At 42.4% G+C, this 22,225-nt stretch overlaps 1 protein-coding gene across 5 annotated transcripts in view; it reads left to right on the top strand.

Annotated features, from left to right (window-relative positions):
* The window catches only part of LOC150077345 (C2 domain-containing protein 5), a 992,151-nt gene that overhangs the window by 718,721 nt on the left and 251,205 nt on the right, over window positions 1-22,225 (top strand). For all 5 annotated transcript variants that reach the window (XM_090386765.1, XM_090386767.1, XM_090386764.1 and 2 more), the window contains one exon: window positions 12,825-12,947. In XM_090386765.1, the coding sequence (XP_090242891.1) occupies window positions 12,825-12,947 (123 nt within the window). The remainder of the gene's footprint in view (window positions 1-12,824; window positions 12,948-22,225) is intronic.

Raw genomic sequence — 22,225 nt, forward strand, 5'->3', positions numbered from 1 at the left:
CTACAGTGTGCTTGTGCATGGGATTATATCCAGGATTACTAACAGTCCCCACCATCGTGAAGGTGCAAGCAGAGGATTTGGCTCTCACAGACCGTCCAAACTTCGCCAAAATTGGGTCCACTTGACTTGAGTGTCACCCAAATATCAGTTCCATCAGCGTTTTAGCATTTTAGCATTAGCATTAGTTGAGGCATAATATGCAAGAAAGCAAGCTTATTCAGCATCAGCCAAAAAAAAAAAAAACACAACCACTACTCCCATTTCACCCCTCCGTTCGTTCGAAATACCTGTCCAACTGAGCCTTAAATTTGTTTAGGCTTTCAACTTCAACAACAAGTGATGGAAGTCTATTCCACAAACCAACTGCCCGCTGGCTAAAGGCAAATTTCCGCACATCTATCCGACATCCGTCCTTCCTCAATTTGAATTTATGCCCTCTCAGGTGATTATTCTGAGCAAGAGGAAGAATCCCATCGGCATTGAGCATGCTCAAGCCATTCAAAGCCTTATACACCTCTATCAGATCACCTCGCCGATGCCTAGTCTCCAGATTGTAATTTGCAAAATTTAAGCCTTTCTTCGTAAGAGCAACCCTTTGTTCCATTCATTAATCTTGTTGCCCTTCTCTGTACTCGTTCCAGCAGCTCTACATCCTTCTTGAAATGAGGCCTCCAGACCTGTATACAGCACTCAAGGTATGGCCTGACCAATGCCTTATACAAGGGAATAATCACATCCCTATCCCTGCTAGAAAAATTGCTGTATATCATTGACAAGACACCATGAGCTACTCTTGCAGCTCGTCTGCACTGCTCAGAGAACTTCATATCTGCCTGCACAATTACCCCCAGGTCCTTTTCATTCTCTACCACTGTCAGCGTAGTACCACAGAGTTGATACGTTGATCTGGGGGGTTGCTGTTACCCATATGTAGTACTTTACATTTGTCAATGTTAAACTTCATTTGCCACCTCTCAGCCCATCTGCTCAACCTTTCCAGATCCTGTTGCAGCAGCATAGCATCAGTAGTGTCCTTAACAACCCTGCCAACCTTTGTATCGTCTGCAAACTTGCACATTAAGCTTGATATACCATCATCTATATCATTTATAAATACAGAAAACAACAATGGACGCAACACTGAACCCTGAGGAACTCCACTAATAACATTAGTCCACTTTGAGCAGTGTCCATTGATTACCACTCTCTGTCTTCTGCCACTCAACCATCCCTTTATCCATAGCAGCAATTTTGCCTCCAATGCCACACTGCTCCAATTTGTGCAGCAGTCTTCCATGCGCAACAGTATCAAAAGCCTTTCTAAGATCCAAATATATAATATCAAAGTTATTCCCTGCATCCAGTTCTTTTGTGACTACATCATAGTATCCAATCAAATTGGTCAGAAAAGACCTGCCCTTAACAAAACCATGCTGTGTCTGAGCTAGAACTGAATTCTTGTCCAGATGATCCTGCAGTGCTTCTTTAACCAGTGCCTCCATTAATTTTCCTGAAACCGAAGTTAAACTAACAGGTCTATAATTACTTGTGTCAGCCTTTGATCCACCTTTGTGAATTGGGGTTACATTTGCACATCTCCAGTCTATGGGTACCTCTCCTGAGTCCAAAGAAGCTCTCATAATTAGCATTAGCATTAGCATTAGTAGAGGCATTTGATGCAAGAAAGCAAGCTTATGCACAAAAAAAAAAAAAAAAACCCCACTTCCACTTCACCCCTCTGTTCATTCAAAATACCTGTCCAGCTGATCCTTAAACTTATTTAGGCTATCAACCTCCACCACAAGGGATCGAAGTCTGTTCCACCAACCAACCTCCCGCTGGCTAAAGGCAAATTTCCACATGTCTATCCACACGTCTTTCCTCAATTTGAATTTATGCCCTCTCAGGTGATTTTTCTGAGCTAGAGGAAGAATCCCATCAGCATTGAGCATGCTCAAACCATTCAAGGCTTTATACACCTCTATCAGATCACCTCGCTGGTGCCTAGTCTCCAGACACTGTAATTTGCAAAATTAAGCCTTTCTTCATAAGAGCACCCCTTTGTTCCATTCACTAATCTTATTGCCTTCTCTGTACTCGTTCCAGCAGCTCTACATCCTTTTTGAAATGAGGCCTCCAGACCTGTATACAGTACTCTAGGTGTGGCTTGACCATTGCCTTATACAAGGAAATAATCACCTCCTTATCCCTGCTGGAAAAATTCCTGTATATCATTGACAATACTCCATGAGCTACTCTTGCCGCCCATCTGCACTGCTCAGAGAACTTCATATCTGTCTGCACAACAACCCCCAAGTCCCTTTCATTCTCTACCACTGTCAGTGTAGTACCACAGAGTTGATACGTTGCTCTGGGTTTGCTGTTTCCCATGTGTAGTACTTTGCATTTGTCAATGTTAAACTTCATTTGCCACCTCTCAGCCCATCTGCTCAACCTTTCCAGATCCTGTTGCAACAGCATAGTGTCAGTAGTGTCCTTGACAACCCTGCCAACCTTTGTATCGTCTGAAAACTTGGACATTAAGCTTGATATACCATCATCAATATCATTTATAAATACAGAAAACAATAATGGACCCAACACTGAGCCCTGAGGGACTCCACTAATAACATTAGTCCACGATGAGCAGTGTCCATTGATTACCACTCTCTATCTTCTCCCCCTCAACCACCCCTTTATCCATAGCAGCAATTTGCCTCCACTATCATACTGCTCCAATTTGTATAGCAGTCTTCCATGTGCAACAGTATCAAAAGCCTTTCTAAGATCCAAGTATATAATATCAAAGCTATTCCCTGCATCCAGTTCTTTTGTGACTGCATCATAGTATCCAATCAAATTGGTCAGGCAAGACTTCCCCTTAACAAAATCATGCTGTGTCCGAGCTATAACTGAAATCTTGTCTAAATGATCCTGCAGTCCTTCTTTAACCAGTGCCTCCATTAATTTTCCTGGAACAGAAGTTAAGCTCACAGGTCTATAATTACTTGTGTCAGCCTTTGATCCTCCTTTGTGAATTGGGGTCACATTTGCACATTTCCAGTCTATGGGTACCTCCCCTGAGTCCAAGGAAGCTCTCATAATTATGGGTAAGGGTTTGCTTACTTCCTTTGCTGCCTCCTTTAATATAACTGGATAGATCCCATCCACCCCGGGTGCCTTTCTTGTGTTTATCTTCAACAGTTTCTCCTCCACTTTACTCCCAGTTATTTCAAGATTCTGTAGCTTACTGCTAGAGTTGAATACACCTCTGGCATTCCCCTCGCTGAATAACTCCTCATGTGTGAATGTCGATGCAAAATATTCATTTAGTTTGTTAGCTACCTGAGCAGGATCATCAACAGTTGACCCATCAATATCAAGTGGACCAATCTGATTCATCCCCTTCCTTCTAGAGTTTACATAAGTAAAGAACTCTTTGCTGTTTTTCTTTGCATCCCTTGCCAAGGATTTCTCGTAATCTGCCTTCGCCTGCCTAACCTCATTTGTAACTTGGTTGCATATCAACTTGTATCTATCATAGGCTTCTCTGTCATGTGTTAATTTGTAAGTATCCCATGCATTTTCTTCTCTGCCATATGCCTCATTAGTTCATCTGACATCCATTTTGGCCTAAACCTTGAACAATATTTCTTAGTTGGTATGTAAAGCCTAGTAGCTTCCAAGATAAGTTCTTTGAATGCTTCCCATTTTGAATTTGCTGTTGGTAACATCATCAGTTGGTCCCACTGTATAGAATTTAAATACTGTCTCAGTCCATTGTAGTCGCCTTTACGGAAGCAATAACCCTTCCCTTTACCCCTAATGGTAGTTACCTCTTTGAGTAAATCCCACTTCAGCACACTGTGATCACTGCCACCTAGTGGTTCATTTATCTGCAGATTCTTAATGCATGAAGAATCACTGCTGATAATCAAATCAAGAGTATTACTCCCTCTAGTTGCCTCCCGAACATGCTGATGTAGGAAACAATCATCCAATAAATCCACAAAAGCCCTGCTAGTGTGTGAGTGACCAGCCCCCAAATTCCAGTCAATATCTGGGAAATTAAAATCTCCCATTATAAGACTCTCTGATTTACTGGCCCACTCTATTTCCCTGTACAGTTTCTTATTATGCTCATCAGAGTCATTAGGCCTATAGCACACTCCTACTCTCAATTTTTATCTCCCAATGCTTATGTCACACCAAACTGACTCAACACTGCACTGTCTAGCGATGTCGACTGGCTTCACTTCCTTGGTTTTTATGTGTTTCTTAACTAATAGCATAACTCCTCTCCCCTTCCTATCTTGTCTATCCTTTCTGTAGACGTTGCACTCCCCAAATTCCAGTTCTGCATCCCTTATATCTGTGTGACACCACGTCTCTGATATCCCAACAATATCTGCCTTTGATGTTTTGAGCAATACCTCAAATTCATCAAATTTATTTACTAAACTCCTAACATTGGTGTACACGCAAGTATACCTGCACCTGTTTCTATTCTTAGCTACCCTAACACAACCCATGTGTTTACTTGTACCGCAATGACTCCCAGCAGTCTCTGAAATATCATGCATCTTGTTTTTCAGTCTTCTGCTCATTCTAATAGAAGCAGTGCAAGAATCTCTTTCACCTCTGCCAGTGGCTACTGTCAATCTATTGGTCTTTGTCTCCCCCCAAGCTAGCAATTTTCCGACCCACCTAACACTGCCTCGATAGCATCAGCAAATATTTTTGCACCCTTTCTATTTAAGTGTATCCCATCCCTGTAGAAGCAGTCTCTCCTGTTAAAAAGTACAGACGGGGCTGAAAAAAATTCTAACCCTTGAGCTGTGCACAATCTATTCAGCGGCGAATTGATCGACAAGGTTCTCATCATATACTACCTCTTATCGTGTCTGGGTAGAATTACAGACACTTTCAAATTCAACCTGAATTCGCAGCTTTTTTTCAAGTGGCAGAGAAGAAAAATGCATGGGATACATACAAATTAATGGGTGACATGGAAGCCTACGATTGATATCAGCTGGATATGAGAAATCTATGGCAAAGAATGGAAAGAAAACAGCAAAGAATTCTTTAATATGTAAACTCTAGAAGGAAGGGTATGAATTAGATTGGTCCACTGGATATCGATGGTTCAACTGTTGATGATCTTGCTCCGGCAGCTAACAAACTAAATGAGTATTTTGCCTCTACATTCACACATGAGGAGTTATTCAGGATGGAGAATGGCAGAGGTGAAGTAAACTCTAGCAGTGATAACTGAGAGGAAGGTAGAGGATAAATTTTGAAGATAAACATAAGAAAGGCACCTGAGGTGGATGGGATCTAGCCAGTTATATTAAAGGAGGCAGCAAAGGAAGTAAACAAACTCTTATCTCTAATTATGAGAGCTTCCTTGGACTCAGGGAAGGTACCCATGGACTGTAAATGTGCTAATGTGACTCCAATTCACAAAGGGCGACACTAATAATTATAGACCTGTTAGTTTAACTTCTGTTCCTAGGAAATTAATGAAGGCACTGGTTAAAGAAGCGCTGCAGACAAGACTTCGGTTATAGCTCAGACACAGCATGGGTTCGTTAAGGGTAAGTCTTGTCTGACCAATTTGATTGGATACTATGATGTGGTCAGAAAGCAACTGGATACAAGGAATAACTTTGATATCATATATTTGATATTGTATATTATCAAGATGCATTGCAGGATCATCTAGACAAGACTGCAGCAATAATTCAGACACAGCATGGGTTTGTTAAGGGAAAGTCTTGTTTGAAAAATTTGATAGCATATTATAATGTGGTTACAAAGGAACTGGATGCAGAAAATAATTTTGATATCATATATTTGGATTTCAGGAAAGTTTTTGACACTGTTCCTCATGGAAGACTATTATACAAATTGGAGCAGAATGGTATTAAGGGTAAGTTGGTACAATGGATGAAAGGATGGTTAAGTGGGAGAAGAGAGGGTGGTAATCAATGGGTGCTGCTCTTCGCGGACTAATGTTATTAGTGCAGTCCTCCAGGGTTCGGTGTTGGGTCCACTGTTGTTTTGTTTATTTATGAATGATATTGATGGAAGTATATCAGGCTTAATGTCGAAGTATGCAGATGATACAAAGGTTGGCTGGGTTGTTAATGACAGTAATGGCAGTGTGCTACTGCAACAGGATCTAGATAATTTGGGCAGATGGGCTAAGAAGTCGTGCAACTGAAGTTTAACCTTGAAAAATGCAAAGTACTGCATATGGATAGAAGTAACCCCAGAGAAACGTACCAACTGTGTGGCACCTAAGGTGGTAGAAAATGAAAAAGACCTTGGAGTTATTGTGCAGTCAGATATGACGTTTTCTGAGCAATACAGACTGGCTGCCTGGGCAGGTCATGGGGTTTTGTCAATGATATATAGGAATTTTGCTAGCAGGGAAAAGGTGATTGTCCCTCTGTATAAGGCAATGGTCAGGCCACGCCTTGAGTATGGCGTACAGGTCTGGAGGCCTCATTTTAGGAAGGATGTAGATTTACTTGAGCGTGTACTGAGAAGGGCAACAAGATTGGTGAAGGGATCCTCTTACCAAGTGAGGCTTAAGTTCTGCAAATTGCAGTGGCTGGGGACTAGGCACCTGCACGGTGATCTGATTGAGGTGTATAAGGCCTTGAATGGGTTGAGCACGCTGAATTCTGATGGGATCGTTCCACTTGTTCAGATTACGAACCTAAGGGGGCATAAATTCAAATTAAGAAAAGACAGATGTAGAATAGATGTGCGGAAATTTGCCTTTAGCCAGCGGGTGGGTAATTGCTGGAACAAACTTCCATCTGTCATTGTGGAAGTTGATAGGTTGAATAAATTTAAGGAGGAACTGGACAGGCATTTGGAGGGAATGGCGTGATTTTTTTTTTTTTTTTTTTTTAGCTGATGCTGCATAAGCTCATACACTTGCTTTCTTGCATCACATGCCACTACTAGTACTACTACTACTATTTAGATCTTAGAAAGGCTTTTGATAGTGTTGCACATGGAAGACTGCTGCACAAATTGGAGTGAGCTATGAATAAAGCGATGGTTGAGTGGGAAAGACAGAGAGGGGTAATCAATGGACACTGTTCTTCATGGACTAATGTTATTAATGGAGTCGCTCAGGGTTCAGTGTTGGGTCCATTGTTGTTTCCTGTATTTATAAATGATATTGATGATGGTATATCAGGCTTAATGTCGAGTTTGCAGTTGATACGAAAGTTGGCAGAGTTGATAATGACACTAAGCTGCTGCTGCATCAGGATCTAGAAAAGTTCAGCAGATGGGCTGAGAGGTGGCAAATGACATTTAACATTGACAAATGTAAAGTACTGTATATGGGAAGCAGTACCCCAGAGTAACGTATCAATTCTTGATACGTACTGCTGACAGTGGTAGAGAATGAAAACAAACTTGGGGGTAATTGTTTAGGCAGATATGAAGTTTTGTGAGCAGTGCAGACAGTCTGCAAGAGTATCTCATGGTGTGTTGTCAGTGATATACAGGAATTTTTCTAACAGGTATAAGGAGGTGATTATCCCCTTATATAAGGCAAAGGTCAGGCTACACCTTGAGTACTGTATACAGGTCTGGAAGCCTCATTTTAAGAAGGATATAGAGCTGTTGGAACAAGTACAGGGAAGGGCAGCAAGTTTAGTGAATGGAACAAAGTGTTGCTCTTTCGATACGTTTGGCAGATTACGGTGTTTGGAGACTAGGCAGCTGTTTTAACTTGAATGCACAAAACAACTTAATGCTTAAAACAATTTTAGATGACAACCCACCAAATATTACTGATGTTTTCTTCTTCCTTAAGTTAACTGGATACTTCCAAAACATAAAATTAATAGTATACCATTTATAGAGAAGCTACATGATTATAAAGCAGAATCTTGGCTTTATTCTAAACCACAAAGTGAAAAATGCTGATATACAAAACTCTCCTACCCAGGCTAGGCACTTTATAGCCTAAGCTGCTCCTGCGCCAATAGCTCTTAAACAACAACAATACTGCGGTGTCTTCCAAACTCAAGAATACTGGTTCTGCTGATGGGACAAAAGGAAACAGATGCAAATGAGTCTCTATGCCAAAACAGGACTGCGTTTTGAAGTGCTTATGCCTTAAACACCGTAAAGCTTCTTCATCTGAGCTGAAAACAGAATGGAAAGAGCGTACAGGAGCGGTAGCAAGTGAGGTAACAGTCAGAAGACGCCTCTTCGAAAATGGACTTGTAGCCCATCATCTTAGGAAGCAGCCCCTCCTTACACATAAAATGAAAATTAATTTAGTGTAAGGAGCTTCTCAAATGAACCCCTGAGCAGTGGACGTCAGTTATTTTCTCAGGTGAGAAGAAATTCCACCTGCATGGCTCTGATAGGAGACAAACGATTCGCCGTAAACGTGGGGAAGAATACCATCCAGACTGTATGGTGTCTACAGTGAAATTCCCTACCAGCCAAATGATATGGTGGGTGCATTTTGTATCACGGAGTAGATCACCTGCAGTTTATAAAAGATTCCATTAGGGATGGGATACACTTAAATAGAAAGGGTGCAAGAATATTTGCTGATGCTATTGAGGCAGTGTTAGGTGGGTCGGAAAACTGTTAGCTTGGGGGGAGACAAAGACGAATAGATTAACAGTAGCCACTGGCAGAGGTGAAAGAGATTCTTGCACTGCTTCTATTGGAATGAGCAGAAGCCTGAAAAACAAGATGCAGGATATTTCAGAGACTGCTGGGAGTCATTGCGGTACAAGTAAACACATGGGTTGTGTTAGGGTAGCTAAGAGGAGAAATAGGTGCATGTATAGTTGCGTGTACACCAATGCTAGGAGTTTAGTAAATAAATTTGATGAATTTGAGGTATTGCTCAAAGCATCAAAGGCAGATATTGTTGGGATATCAGAGACGTGGTGTCACACAGATATAAGGAATGCAGAACTGGAATTTGGGGAGTACAACGTCTACAGAAAGGATAGACTGGATAGGAAGGGAGGAGGGGTTATGCTATTAGTTAAGAAATACATAAAATCCAAGGAAGTGAAGCCAGTGGACATCGCTGGACAGTGCAGTGTCAAGTCAGTTTGGTGTGACATAAGCATTGGGAGTCAAAATTGAGAGTAAGAGTGTACTATAGGCCTAATGACTCTGATGAGTATAATTAGATACTGTACAGTGAAATAGAGTGGGCCAGTAAATCAGAGAGTCTTATAATGGGAGATTTTAATTTCCCAGATATTGACTGGAAATTGGGGGCTGGTCACTCACACACTACCAGGGCTTTTGTGGATTTATTGGATGATTGTTTTCTACATCAGCATGTTTGGGAGGCAACTAGAGAGGAGGAATACTCTTGATTTGATTATCAGCAGTGATTCTTCATGCATTAAGAATCTGCAGATAAATGAACCACTAGGTGGCAGTGATCACAGTGTGCTGAAGTGGGATTTACTCAAACAGGTAACTACCATTAGGGGTAAAGTGAAGGGTTATTGCTTTCGTAAAGGCGACTACGATGGGCTGAGACAGTATCTAAATTCTATACATTGGGACCAACTGATGATGTTACCAACAACAAATGCAAAATGGGAAGCATTCAAAGAACTTATCTTGGAAGCTACTAGGCTTTACATACCAACTAAGAAATATTGTTCAAGGTTTAGGCCTAAATGGATGTCAGAGGAACTAATGAGGCATATGGCAGAGAAGAAATATGCATGGGATACATACAAATTAACACATGACACAGAAGCCTATGATAGATACAAATTGATCTGTTACCAAGGAGGTTAGGCAGGCGAAGGCGGATTACGAGAAATCTATGGCAAGGGATGCAAAGAAAAACAGCAAAGTGTTCTTTACTTATGTAAACTCTAGAAGGAAGGGGATGAATCAGATTGGTCCACTTGATATTGATGGGTCAACTGTTGATGATCCTGCTCAGGTAGCTAACAAACTAAAAGAATATTTTGCATCGACATTCACACATGAGGAGTTATTTAGCGAGGGGAAAGCCAGAGGTGTATTCAACTCTAGCAGTAAGCTAGAGAATCTTGTAATAACTGAGAGTAAAGTGGAGGAGAAATTGTTGAAGATAAACACAAGAAAGGCACCCGGGGTGGATGGGATCTATCCAGTTATATTAAAGGAGGCAGCAGAGGAAGTAAGCAAACCCTTAGCCATAATTATGAGAGCTTCCTTGGACTCAGGGGAGGTACCCACAGACTGGAGATGTGCAAATGTGACCCCAATTCACAAAGGAGGATCAAAGGCTGACACAAGTAATTATAGACCTGTGAGTTTAACTTCTGTTCCAGGAAAATTAATGGGGGCACTAGTTAAGGAAGCGCTCCAGGATCATTTAGACAAGACTTCAGTTATAGCTGGATACAGCATGGTTTTGTTAAGGGGAAGTCTTGCCTGACCAATTTGATTGGATACTATGATGCAGTCACAAAGAAACTGGATGCAGGGAATAACTTTGATATTATATACTTGGATCTTAGAAAGGCTTTTGATACTGTTGCACATGGAAGACTGCTGCACAAATTGGAGCAGTGTGGCATTTGAGGCAAATTGCTGCTATGGATAAAGGGGTGGCTGATGGGGAGAAAACAGAGAGTGGTAATAAATGGACACTGCTCGTCGTGGACTAATGTTATTAGTGTAGTCCCTCAGGGCTCAGTGTTGAGTCCATTATTGTTTTCTGTATTTATAAATGATATTGATGATGGTATATCAAGCTTAATGTCGAAGTTTGCAGACGGTACAAAGGTAGGCAGTGTTGTCAAGGACACTACTGACACTATGCTGCTGCAACAGGATCTGGAAAGGTTGAGCAGATGGGCTGAGTTGTGCCGGCAGATATGAAGTTCTCTGAGCAGTGCAGACGGGCTGCAAGAGTAGCTCATGGTGTATTGTCAATGATATATAGGAATTTTTCTAGCAGGAATAAGGAGGTGATTATTCCCTTGTATAAGGCAATGGTCAGGCCACACCTAGAGTACTGTATACAGGTCTGGAGGCCTCATTTCAAGAAGTATGTAGAGCTGCTGGAACGAGTACAGAGAAGGGAAACAAGATTGGTGAATGGAACAAGGGCGTGCTCTTACGAAGAAAGGCTTAAGTTTTGCAAATTGCAGTGTCTGGAGACTAGGCACCAGCGAGGTGATCTGATAGAGGTGTATAAAGCCTTGAATGGTTTGAGCATGCTCAATGCTGATGGGATTCTTCCTCTCGCTCAGAATAATCACCTGAGAGGGCATAAATTCAAATTGAGGAAAGACAGATGTAGGATAGACGTGCGGAAATTTGCCTTTAGCCAGCGGGTGGTTGGTTGGTGGAACAGACTTCCATCTCTTGTCGTGGAAGTTGATAGCCTAAATAAGTTTAAGGCTCAGCTGGACAGGTATTTTGAACGAACAGAGGGGTGAAGTGGAAGTGGTTGTTTTTTTTTTTTTTTGACTGATGCTGTATAAGCTTGCTTTCTTGCATCAAATGCCTCTACTAATGCTAATGCTAATGCCAGTGGATACCTGGCTGTATTGGAAGGCAAATTGCTGTCAACCATTTGAGACCATTTCAACCTGCTAAGTAACTGCATCTTTTGGGATGACTCTGCTCCTTGTCATCGGGCAAAAAGTGTTAGTAGGCACTTCTATAGTCACTTTAACTTCATTTCTGCATTACAGGTTCAACAGTAATGTGTTTACATTTGTTACAGGTGAATAAATGGTTGGAAGAATGGTCCATTACAACTGTTAGTTGGCCAGGAAACAGCCCGGACCTGAATCCCGGCCGGACCTGAATCCTGTAGAGCACTGTTGGCATCACATGGAATCTGCAGTTGCCAGAAAGAAACCAAAGACGTTTCGGGAATATCAGGAAGCCATAATTCGTGTTTGGAACCACGAACTATCAGTTGATTATCTTCAGAAATTTATCTTGTCAATTCCTCGACGGTGTGCTGCTGTCATCAGGGCCAGATGCGGTTCAACTAAATATTAGTTTGCACATGGTGAACTTTTCATTTTGTTTTCCATTTTAAATGAAAACTGAAGCAAATTGAGGGCTTCTGATAACATTTCAGCCATAATTGTCGTGTCTACCAAAACTTGTATAAAGGTTGCAAATGCTCAGTTTCGAATATGTTGAGTGCACCTTCCTTAACTATTAATAAATATCTTTTGTTTATATTTCTCTTTGTGATTCTAGTCATTAATGTAACATACCATCACGAAAAAGGGTTAGAAATGTGAAATACCTAGGTGATGCACTTTCTTTGAAGGCCAGTGTAAATCTCAAATTTGTCTTAAGGAATATTATGCCCAAATCTGAGGTGGTGTACCCAGAACTTCTCTCAATTTCCTAGACTCTATTCAAAAGAGAGTACTCATGTTAATTAATGACCCATCTCTTGAGAACTCTCTCCACCCTGTGTCACACAGATGTTCAATAGCTACTGAATGCCTTTCCCGTAGATATTTCCATGAGCAGTGTGTTTCCAAACTTGCAAAAGCAACTTTTCCCTCTTCGTCATTTATCCATTCAACTTCTGTTCTTTGGAACAACTTTTCTTCACATTTATTCCCTGAAAATTATAATCTACAGAAATTCAAGTCTAAAGGCAAAAAATATTCTGTTTTCTTAGCCTTCATCCATACTCAATTCAGTAGTACTATAGCCTCTTATACCTTTTGTGCGTGGGATTATCATTAAAAAAAATAAAAAATTTTGACTCATTTAGCATTTTGAAAAATATTAATATAATGGAACTTTTGCATTTTGTTTAGGTAGATGATGCTGAAGATGGTGATATAATAACTTTACTAACAGATACAAAAATCCCAGAAGGATTTGGGTTGTGCAATACAGAAAATATGCCAGGTGTGGAAAATATTGTATGCAACTTACAGGTATGTCATTTGTTATGGTTAATGTGCAGTGAATATTATTTGTAATAATCATTATGACAATTTTTATTTCATTCATATTCCAGATTTATATGATGTACTTTTAATATCAACTGAGATAGATAGTATTATCTTATAATATGCATGAAGAAGTTTTTCTTCAAGATAACATTTATATTGGGAACACACATGGAAAATTAAGCATTTCAGTCTGCATAGAGTAAAATCTGTCTTTAATTTCTTAAAAGAATCAGTGATAATTCTCAATTGCTTTATAGCATAGGTGTCAAATTCAGATAGGAATGGGGGGCCACTTAACCTTATGTGAGGATCAGTGCTGGCCACATTGAAAACATTGGTTTTCAATATTTATATGTATTTATATTTATTTATTAACACATACATGTATACAAATCAGAAAGGAACTATAGATAAAAAAAAAACAATTTTATGTTTTAATATCGAATAGATTCAAAATCAGTACAAAAGATATTGCAACAAAAAGATTCAAATTAGTTTAAAATTGTTTGCTAGAAACTTGGCATCTTTTTTTTATTTTTTTATGTAAACACCAAACACGAGAGGTATTAGAACCTATAGTACTTAGTACCGTGCTTGGGTTGGAGGTTGAGAAGACGAAAGAAGATATTTGTTGACATTAGACTTCAACTTCTTATTTTGTAATTTTCAGGAAATATGTATGAAGGAAGGTTGTTCCAGAAAACGGAAGTTGAATGAATAAATGAATTAGAAGAAAAGTTGGTTCTGTGAATTTGAAGTTAGACAGTAAAGGGAATATGATTACAGTTTCTCAGAGCAAAACGGATAAAAAAATAGATTGTGACAAGTTTAATAATATGAAAATATACATATATAGATTAGATACCTACAAATAAAAGCTTTCGGTTGTATAGTCAACCTTCTTCAGTTAAACTGACAGTTAAAAATGGAGCATGAGAGCATGTACTGCCAATCTTGTACGTGAAGTGCGTGATTAATTGTTGGATGTTGAAGCCTGTGACTGTGATGTATGCGGACATGGCCAGCATTTGTCAATGGACAGGATTGCTGTTTCGGTGGTAGGGTGGACTTGACAACCACTGTTCCTGTTCACCGAGGTATTGGAGCATTTGATGTTTAACGACTCCAACCAGTCGCGTCGCCGATAATGGCCCGACTTATCCACAGTCACGACATCGCGGTGTGGATCAATGTTGTGGTGGGTTGCCCAAATGTGTTCGGCAATAGCTGAGTGCTCCACATCCGCTAGGCGGATTGCTCTTTTGTGTTTGGAAAGGCATTTTTCGAGCCATCTCCCAGTTTCCCTGATGTGGTAGACCAATCCGCTTTGTAGTAGGGTGGGGACAAGTGTTTTTACCTTAGAGATGAGGGATCGTAATTTTCTGCTTGGGAGTTGTCCGCATTTTATCCCATGTGATTTTAAGGTTCTACAAACCTGTTGTGATAGGTTTGGGTAGTATGAGATAAAGGCGCTCGTGGCTGAGTCATCACCTTGGATGTTTCTGTTGGTCGTTATGTGGTTGCGTGTCTGTAGGTCACACCTGTCAAGGGTATTGATGGGATAGCCACACCTCGTAAGATCCGCCTTGACTTTAGCAATTTCGGTGCGCCTCTCATTTACAGAGCTAGAGTGTGTCCAGGCACGAGTTAGCAAGGTTCGTGCAGTGGCAAGAAGATGGCTATAGTGTATAGTGTGTTCGTGTCTAATGGCACCAGGGGTTTCCCCCATCTCCGTGTTGCTTTCATTGTGGGTGTAACAGTTCACTGTAAAGGCCAGAGATTTAAAAGTGTATGGATATTGTATGAGTGTAGTTGTGTATCGTTGTTCTTCTGGCCCTTTAGCCGCTAGACCCCTGCTGGGGACCAACATTGTCCACACTATGCCTCGTGGAGGCAGACCAGGTACACTGGTATTGAAATATTTACTCTGGCAGGTCCTGCCACCTAATTTCCTCAGATTTCAGTGGCTAGGATCTAAAAAAATAAAAAATAAAAAATAATAAAAAAAAAAATAAAAAAAAAAATATATATATATATATATATATATATGTAATAAAATAAAATAAAATTTTCGCTCAGTGGGTGTTAAGAAAATTGAGTAGGAATGCCAAATGAGTTTAGTGTGAATGCAATTAAATTTAGTCATTATTAAATTTTAAACTATGAGGGTATACACTTGCATATTAGGTAGAGTAGGGGGAGACAGAAGGTGGGGGGAAAGACAGAAATATGGGGACGATAGAGAAGATGACCCCAGATAATCAGTGGGGCAGGCCCATGCCCCACCAGGCAAAGAGAAGAGTGGCAAGGAGGTGAGGGGATGGAAAATACCGTCCCCTCCCCTGCCGTGGGAGAGGGGAAAAGATAGGACCATGCAAGGGAGCGTGGTTTGAGAGCCAAGATGGCCAGCAGCAGCAAGCTGCAGTTGGTCTTCAGTGGTATTAGTGTTCCTATTAGCATTAGTAGAGGCATATGATGCAAGAAAGCAAGCTTATCAGCCAAAAAAAAAAAACACAACCACTACTCCCATTTCACCCCTCCGTTCGTTCGAAATACCTGTCCAGCTGAGCCTTAAATTTGTTTACGCTATCAACTTCAACAACAAGTGATGGAAGTCTATTCCACAAACCAACTGCCCGCTGGCTAAAGGCTAATTTCCGCACATCTATCTGACATCCGTCCTTCCTCAATTTGAATTTATGCCCTCTCAGGTGATTATTCTGAGCAAGAGGAAGAATCCCATCGGCATTGAGCATGCTCAAGCCATTCAAAGCCTTATACACCTCTATCAGATCACCTCGCCGATGCCTAGTCTCCAGACTCTGTAATTTGCAAAACTTAAGCGTTTCTTCATAAGAGCAACCCTTTGTTCCATTCACTAATCTTGTTGCCCTTCTCTGTACTTGTTCCAGCAGCTCTACATCCTTGAAATGAGGCCTCCAGTTTGTATACAGTACTCAAGGTGTGGCCTGACCAATGCCTTATACAAGGGAATAATCACATCCCTATCCCTGCTAGAAAAATTCCTGTATATCATTGACAAGACACCACGAGCTACTCTTGCAGCTCGTCTGCACTGCTCAGAGAACTTCATATCTGCCTGCACAATTACCCCCAGGTCCTTTTCATTCTCTACCACTGTTTCACTACTATTTGTGTTATCACTCATGGGACCAGGTCCCGTCCAGTTTAATTAAGTCAGTTCTTGTCCTTTATTAAGTAGGTTCGGTTGTTATTCCTGGTTGTCATGTATAGGGTTCAGTTGTGCTCCTTGGCAGCGAGCACTCGTCTTCTTGCGAAGAGCTCTTGGGCGTAGCAGAAAGCCAAGTACTCTTGTTTTGTATCCAGTATGTTGTGCTCCCATCCTCTAGAACAATATAGGATCTTTGTTATTCGGATGTTGCGGAGGTCGTCATAAAGCTGGCAATCATACATTAGATGTTGCCAGCTCTCCAGACTGCCGCAAACACAGGTAGGGTCCTCTTCAATTGCCAAAAGGAAAAGTTTGGCATTGATGGTGCCATGTCCAGTGAGAAGGTATGCCGCATGGAGTCCAGGTGAGAACCATGTTGGGAACTTGGGGTAGACCCTGCCGACATCAGGTATAAACTTTCTAGTTATCTCTCCTGTATGGGAGTTTATTCATCTCTCTTGCCACACAGCAGGTGAGCGTAGAGCCTCTTCTTTTCAGCAGTGCGGTTATTTGCCGGGTCATTTGTATGTCCGAGACAAGTCCTTGAGGTGCCTTTTGCCCACAATCTCCAGGTCAAGGGGGAGAACTCCGGTCAGGACTTGTAAAGTGTGGGTGCTCACCGTGCTGCAGGCAAGAGAAGTAAATAGTAGAATCGATCTTTGTGTTGAGTCAATGATATGTTGGTTGACTGCGGTAGTAGCCTTGTGATACCCTACGCCAGAGGCATATGTGGTGATAGGTATGAATATGGCTTTGTAGAAGATATGTAGCATACGCCGGCCAAGGCCCCAGTCCCTTCGAGCCATCCTAGCAACGAGAGCAGCATATTTCCTAATCTTGGTTCAGATGTTTTGTAGGTGGTCTTTAAAGGATAGGTTGTGGTCTAGGATGACCTCTAGATACTTGAGTTGTTTGGAGAATTTTATTGTCGTCTGGTGTATCTTAATTTGAGGAGGCCGTCGTAGGTCCAAGTTCCCTTTCAGCAAGGCTGAGTTGGTTTTTTCTGGTGATATTCTCAGGTGATTCTGTTTTGCCCAGTTCTGCAGTAGCTCCAAGGCCAGGTTTGCAGATTCTTCCAGTTTTGCCCTTGAGTTCGCCGAGACGGAGAGAATCGGCAAATGCTTGAGCATCCACTTCTCCAAGGTCCGAGTCAAGGAAGCTGTCCGAGACAACGTTCCATAGGAAGGGTCCCAGGACCGAACTCTGCGGGCAGCCCCGGTGGATACTTCTAGAGAGGGTCTGATAGGGCGCATTCACTACTATGAATCTGTTGGATAGGTAGTTCTGTAAGGTCTGATAGAAGATTTGCCGCTCTAAGTCTGGCTGTGAAGATTTGCCTCTCTGAGTCTGGCCAGGATGCTCTGCCACCAAAGTGTGTTGAACGCCCCAGCAAAATCCACAGAGATCACCAAGAAGTATTTTCTGTTGCAGTTCTCCGCTTTCCCCAGGAGGTGCTGGTGGGCATCTATGGCAGAATGACCCTGTCGAAAGCCGAACTGGTTGGGCGTTGTTAGTCCTGCAGAATTGTAGTGATGTTGGAGACGAGCATGTAATAGGCGCTCGAAGAGCTTGCTGACCACGGAGAGCAAGACTATAGGCCTATAAGAGTCTGGGAGGATAGGTGACTTGGAAGGATTTTTTAGGATAAGTTTGACATTGGCAACCTTCCAAGATGTTGGAAAGGCTCCTGTCTGGAGGCATTTGTAAATATTTAGCATCAGGTCAGGGGCATGTTCCACTGTCTTTTTAACAATTTCTGGTTCTAGCAGGTCTGGCCCTGGGCATATATTTCCTCTGATAGTTGATGCTGCTGCAGTTAGCTCCTCCCTGGTGAAAGGCATTTCCATTGCTTGGTTATTGTAGGTCGCATTATCTTGACACATTTTCTTCTGATCGTCAGTCTGCAGTTCAGCCAATGGTTGAAAGACTACGTCAAGAATATTGTTTATGCTGCTTTCCCAGTTTGTAGTCATGGCACCTTGTGGAGTTCTAGTAGTAGGGACAACCCCCCCCCCAAGGGAGATTGTTTGTGGTGATCTTGTAGACCACCCCCCAGGGATCGTTATTGCCAGTAGTTGTGACCAATCGCTGCCAAATCTCCTGTTTGCAGTGATGTATCTGCACAGTTTAGGCATTTCTTGCTTCTCTGTACTGCTGCCGTAAGGCCTCCACTTCTGCAGCTGGCCAAGATCTTCTGGCCCTTTGAAAAGCCTTGCGTCGGATCTGAGTTTCCTTTCTAAGGTGCTGCAGGTCCCAGTTCCACCATGGCACTGCACCCGGGGCTGGGTGTTTTCTAGGTATTGCAGCTTCACAGGCCTGAGTGATGAGGGCTGTTGTGTTTCACTGAAGGGGTTCTGCGTTGCTAGTGGTCTGGAATTCGGCATTATGTTCCTCTAAGGCAACTGAGATTTCAGTCTGGACGGTGTCCCAATTTGCTTTCTGAATAGCGTACCTGTGCTGTATTTGTCTTGGTACTGGGTTCCTAGTTAGTGAGCGGGTAAGCTGGAAGGTTATGGCACGGTGGTCGGAGGTGGTCCAGGCATCTTGGACCGACCACCCAGTAATATTGCTGGCTTTGTTTCTGGAGGCCATGGTGACATCTATAGTTGACTCCCACAATGTATTGCAGAAGGTCGGCAGGTTGTGTGGGAGGTTTAATACCATTACTGGTGTGCTTGCCAGGAACTCCTCTAGTTTTTGACCGTTCCTTGTGCTTGGTCGATCAGGTGTGTGACTGTGCCACACTGGGGGATCTGCAGTTGGCATCTACGCCAATGATCATTCTCGAGTTTGGAAAGGTGTTGATTACCGTGTGAAGGTAATTTATGGCGAAGGTGATGTTCTCACCTGGGCGGCACAACATAAAAGGCTCCCATGGCGGTAACAATGTGAGCACATGTGGCCCAAGCAGTGCAGAGGTGTGTAGTTCTGGTAACTGTGATGTCTGGATTCCGGATGACAATGGCTGCCCAGGGAGTCTCATCCTCCGCCTGGATGATCTTGTATTTCAGGGGATACCTCCGGACCATTTTCATGTGGGCATATGGTTCTTGCAAATTTAAGACGTCAATGTTCTCTTCAGCTTTAAGTCGTAACTGAACGGCCACTGCCCTGGCCCTTTGTGCATTTATTTGTATGAACTTAACCTCAGTGGTGTTTTACTCCTTAAGGCATGTCCCCATAATCGAATCTTGCCTGGTATAAACTCTTAGCCTTAAGGTACATTGGGCATTTGTTGTCTCTTATGGAGTGTGCAGAGTCCATTTTTAGGCATTTACAATTTGTAAAAACTGTGTGCTTTTATTTGGACAGTAGTTATAATAATGGCCTTTTTCAGAACAGTGACCACAGGTTGGTGCTGTTTGTATGCAAGTATGTGTAGTGTGGCCATATCTGCAACAACGGAAGCATTTGAGCACACCCACATGCTCGCGGAAGTGGTGGCTGCTCCAGTTTACAAAGATCCTTGTCTGTCCTTTCAGGGCTTGCCAGGCGACAGGGGTAAGTTCCACGATCCAGTTGGTGGATCTAGCATCTTTAGATTTGTAGGAGTACTTTGGGGTGAGCAGGTTTTGGGCATCAGAGTTAGGTAGAGAGTTGGAGAAATTTCTCTGGTAGATCTCGTCTGCCAACTGGTTTGGTGTCAGGTCATTTTCTAAGTCATATATTGTTATGCACGGTTCTTTTCGCTTGGTCAAGGTCGCAGTAAGGCCTAGTTCTGGGATTTTTGGGTTATTGATGATCTTTTCTGCTTCTTCCTTTGTCTCCTCTCTATTAGTATGCCGTTGTTTCTGGTCTTCCCAACTGCTTTTATCCTCGTTGTCTTGAGGTCATTGCTTAGATTGGTGATTACTTGTGTCTTGAGCTCTTCGCTGGATTGCATTTCGTCCGGTGTCGCAGGGCATAGAACAACCAGATGTGGTTGCTTTAGGAGTGTTTTCCGTTTGGCAGGTTGTGCACTAGAGTCTGCAGTTGGCGTCTGGTAAGGTGTGGTCCTCAGCGCTTGTGCTTGTGGACACGCTGTGGCATTTGATTTGCCCTTCCCTCCAAGTAGGCCTCCAACTTGGCAGTTGCTTTGTCATATTCCGATTGTGTAGAGAGGAGAATAGTCTACAATTTGCTCCATAAGGAGACGATTTCAGCACGGAGATTTATTGCAACCCTGTTCGTTTTCTCTTTGAACAAGGTCTCTAATGCCGTCCAAGGGTGAGCACCTGTTGCAGGACGGGGCCCACTCGCAGTGCGGGGTCCGGAGCATGCTCCTCCTCCATATTTGGTTAAGGCTACGTACACAAACTCACAGCCTAATTTAACTGAGTTTTAAGGATGTGGCAGTGACGGCAGGACAAAGGGTGACCCTCTTTGTTGTGTAAGATGTTCCTGTGAATGTACCAAGAAAATTTTTAAATTACTGTATATAGTTTGACAAATCAGTGACAGAGATAACAAGCAAGTATTAATTTCCATATCAGCATATTGCATTGGGAAGTTAGTCTAAGAACAGTGCCTGCTGAACAAGGGGGGGGGGAAGTCGCTCGGGACGCTCAAGTCCAAAATTGTATGCTGTAGGCATACGCTCTACATACAACTACAAGCTATCACATGCAAAGTTTAAATACGCTCATATTTTCATTAATTCTCTAAAGGAAATTTTTACAAAGTCACCTGGTAATCCAGTTTCTTTAGTTCTTTAAGATTAAGTCACTGGCAAATGGTAATTCCATGGTTATCTGGCACAAAATTTACTATTTATCAGGAGCACTCATAAACGTGACCGCACGGTCGAAGTCAAGAACTGGAATACTGGCTATGTGCATGTGCTGACCGGAAGTTGGTAAATTGGCCAGCACACGTAGGTTTACGATGGACAGTTGTCTTCAAGCATGTGCCCTCACGCCGGACAAGGGTGTCTAAGTATAGTATGGTGTTGTCCGACTCTAGCTCATCATGAATTTTATGAAAGGTGACAGAGAATTGAGGTGGTCTAAGATTCGGTCACCTGAATTTCTGGGGATAACCACGAACACATCGTCCACATAACGACACCAAATGGCAATGGGATCTGGTACATTTGTAAATGCATGACCCTCTAATTCCTCCATCACGATGTTTGCCGTGACCAAACTAACTGGGAAACCCATGGCTGTGCCGTGTACTTGTTCGTAAATGGAGTCATTAAACGTGATTGCATAATCACGTTTAATGACTCCTGTTAAGCACAGTCTGAGGGCGGTGGAGATATTGACTGGTGTTAGTTTGGTTCTGCTGCCAAGGGTTTCGTCATTATCTAAGAGTTGCTTTGCACATATGATGGCAAGTTCTACTGGGATGGAGGTAAAAAGTGAAACTACATCAAATAACTTGATCTTGTGAGATGGATATGGTTCGGATCCTTTCTATGAACTCATGACTGCTGGAGACGGTGTTGGTGGTCTTGCCTACTAGGGGAGAAAGGAGCCTCGAGACAAACTTAGCTAATTCGTAACTCAGTGAGCCACAACAGGATACAATGGGTCTTAGCAGTGTGCCTTCTTTGTGAACTTTCGGTAGTCCGTTGAATTGTGGAATCTGGCAGCCGGAGGCACGGAGGTGATTACATGTTGATACTGTTATTTCTGTTTGAGCCAACTGTTGACGTGGATGTTCACTTTCAACTCCCATCGTCCAAGGCTTTGATGGGAGGAACAGTTAAGGGCTGGTAAACAGAAGTGTCCTGCAAGAGCAGCAAGGCTTTTATCTCGTAATCTGTGCGGTTCATTACGACAGTTCAGCGTCCTTTGTCTGCCGGTAGGATGACGATGGATGAGTCTCATTTCAGTGTCTTAAGGGCAGAAATTTGTTTGTGGCTGAGATTGGAAGAAGTGTTGTGAGCATGGTGTAAAATTGCTGCAGTTTTTAGGCGAATTGTGTTTGCCACATCTTCAGGGAAATGTGTTAAACACGCTTCTACGCCTAAGCCAATATCAGCGATCGGTGGGTTTCTTGGGAGAACAGCAATGAGAGGCGCACCGAAATTGCTAAAGTCAAGGCGGATCTTATGAGGTGTGGCTATCCCATCAATACCCTT

This window comes from Mastigoproctus giganteus, chromosome 12, assembly GCF_048544385.1.
Source record: "Mastigoproctus giganteus isolate SK-2022 chromosome 12, ASM4854438v1, whole genome shotgun sequence".
Lineage (NCBI taxonomy): Eukaryota > Metazoa > Arthropoda > Arachnida > Uropygi > Thelyphonidae > Mastigoproctus > Mastigoproctus giganteus.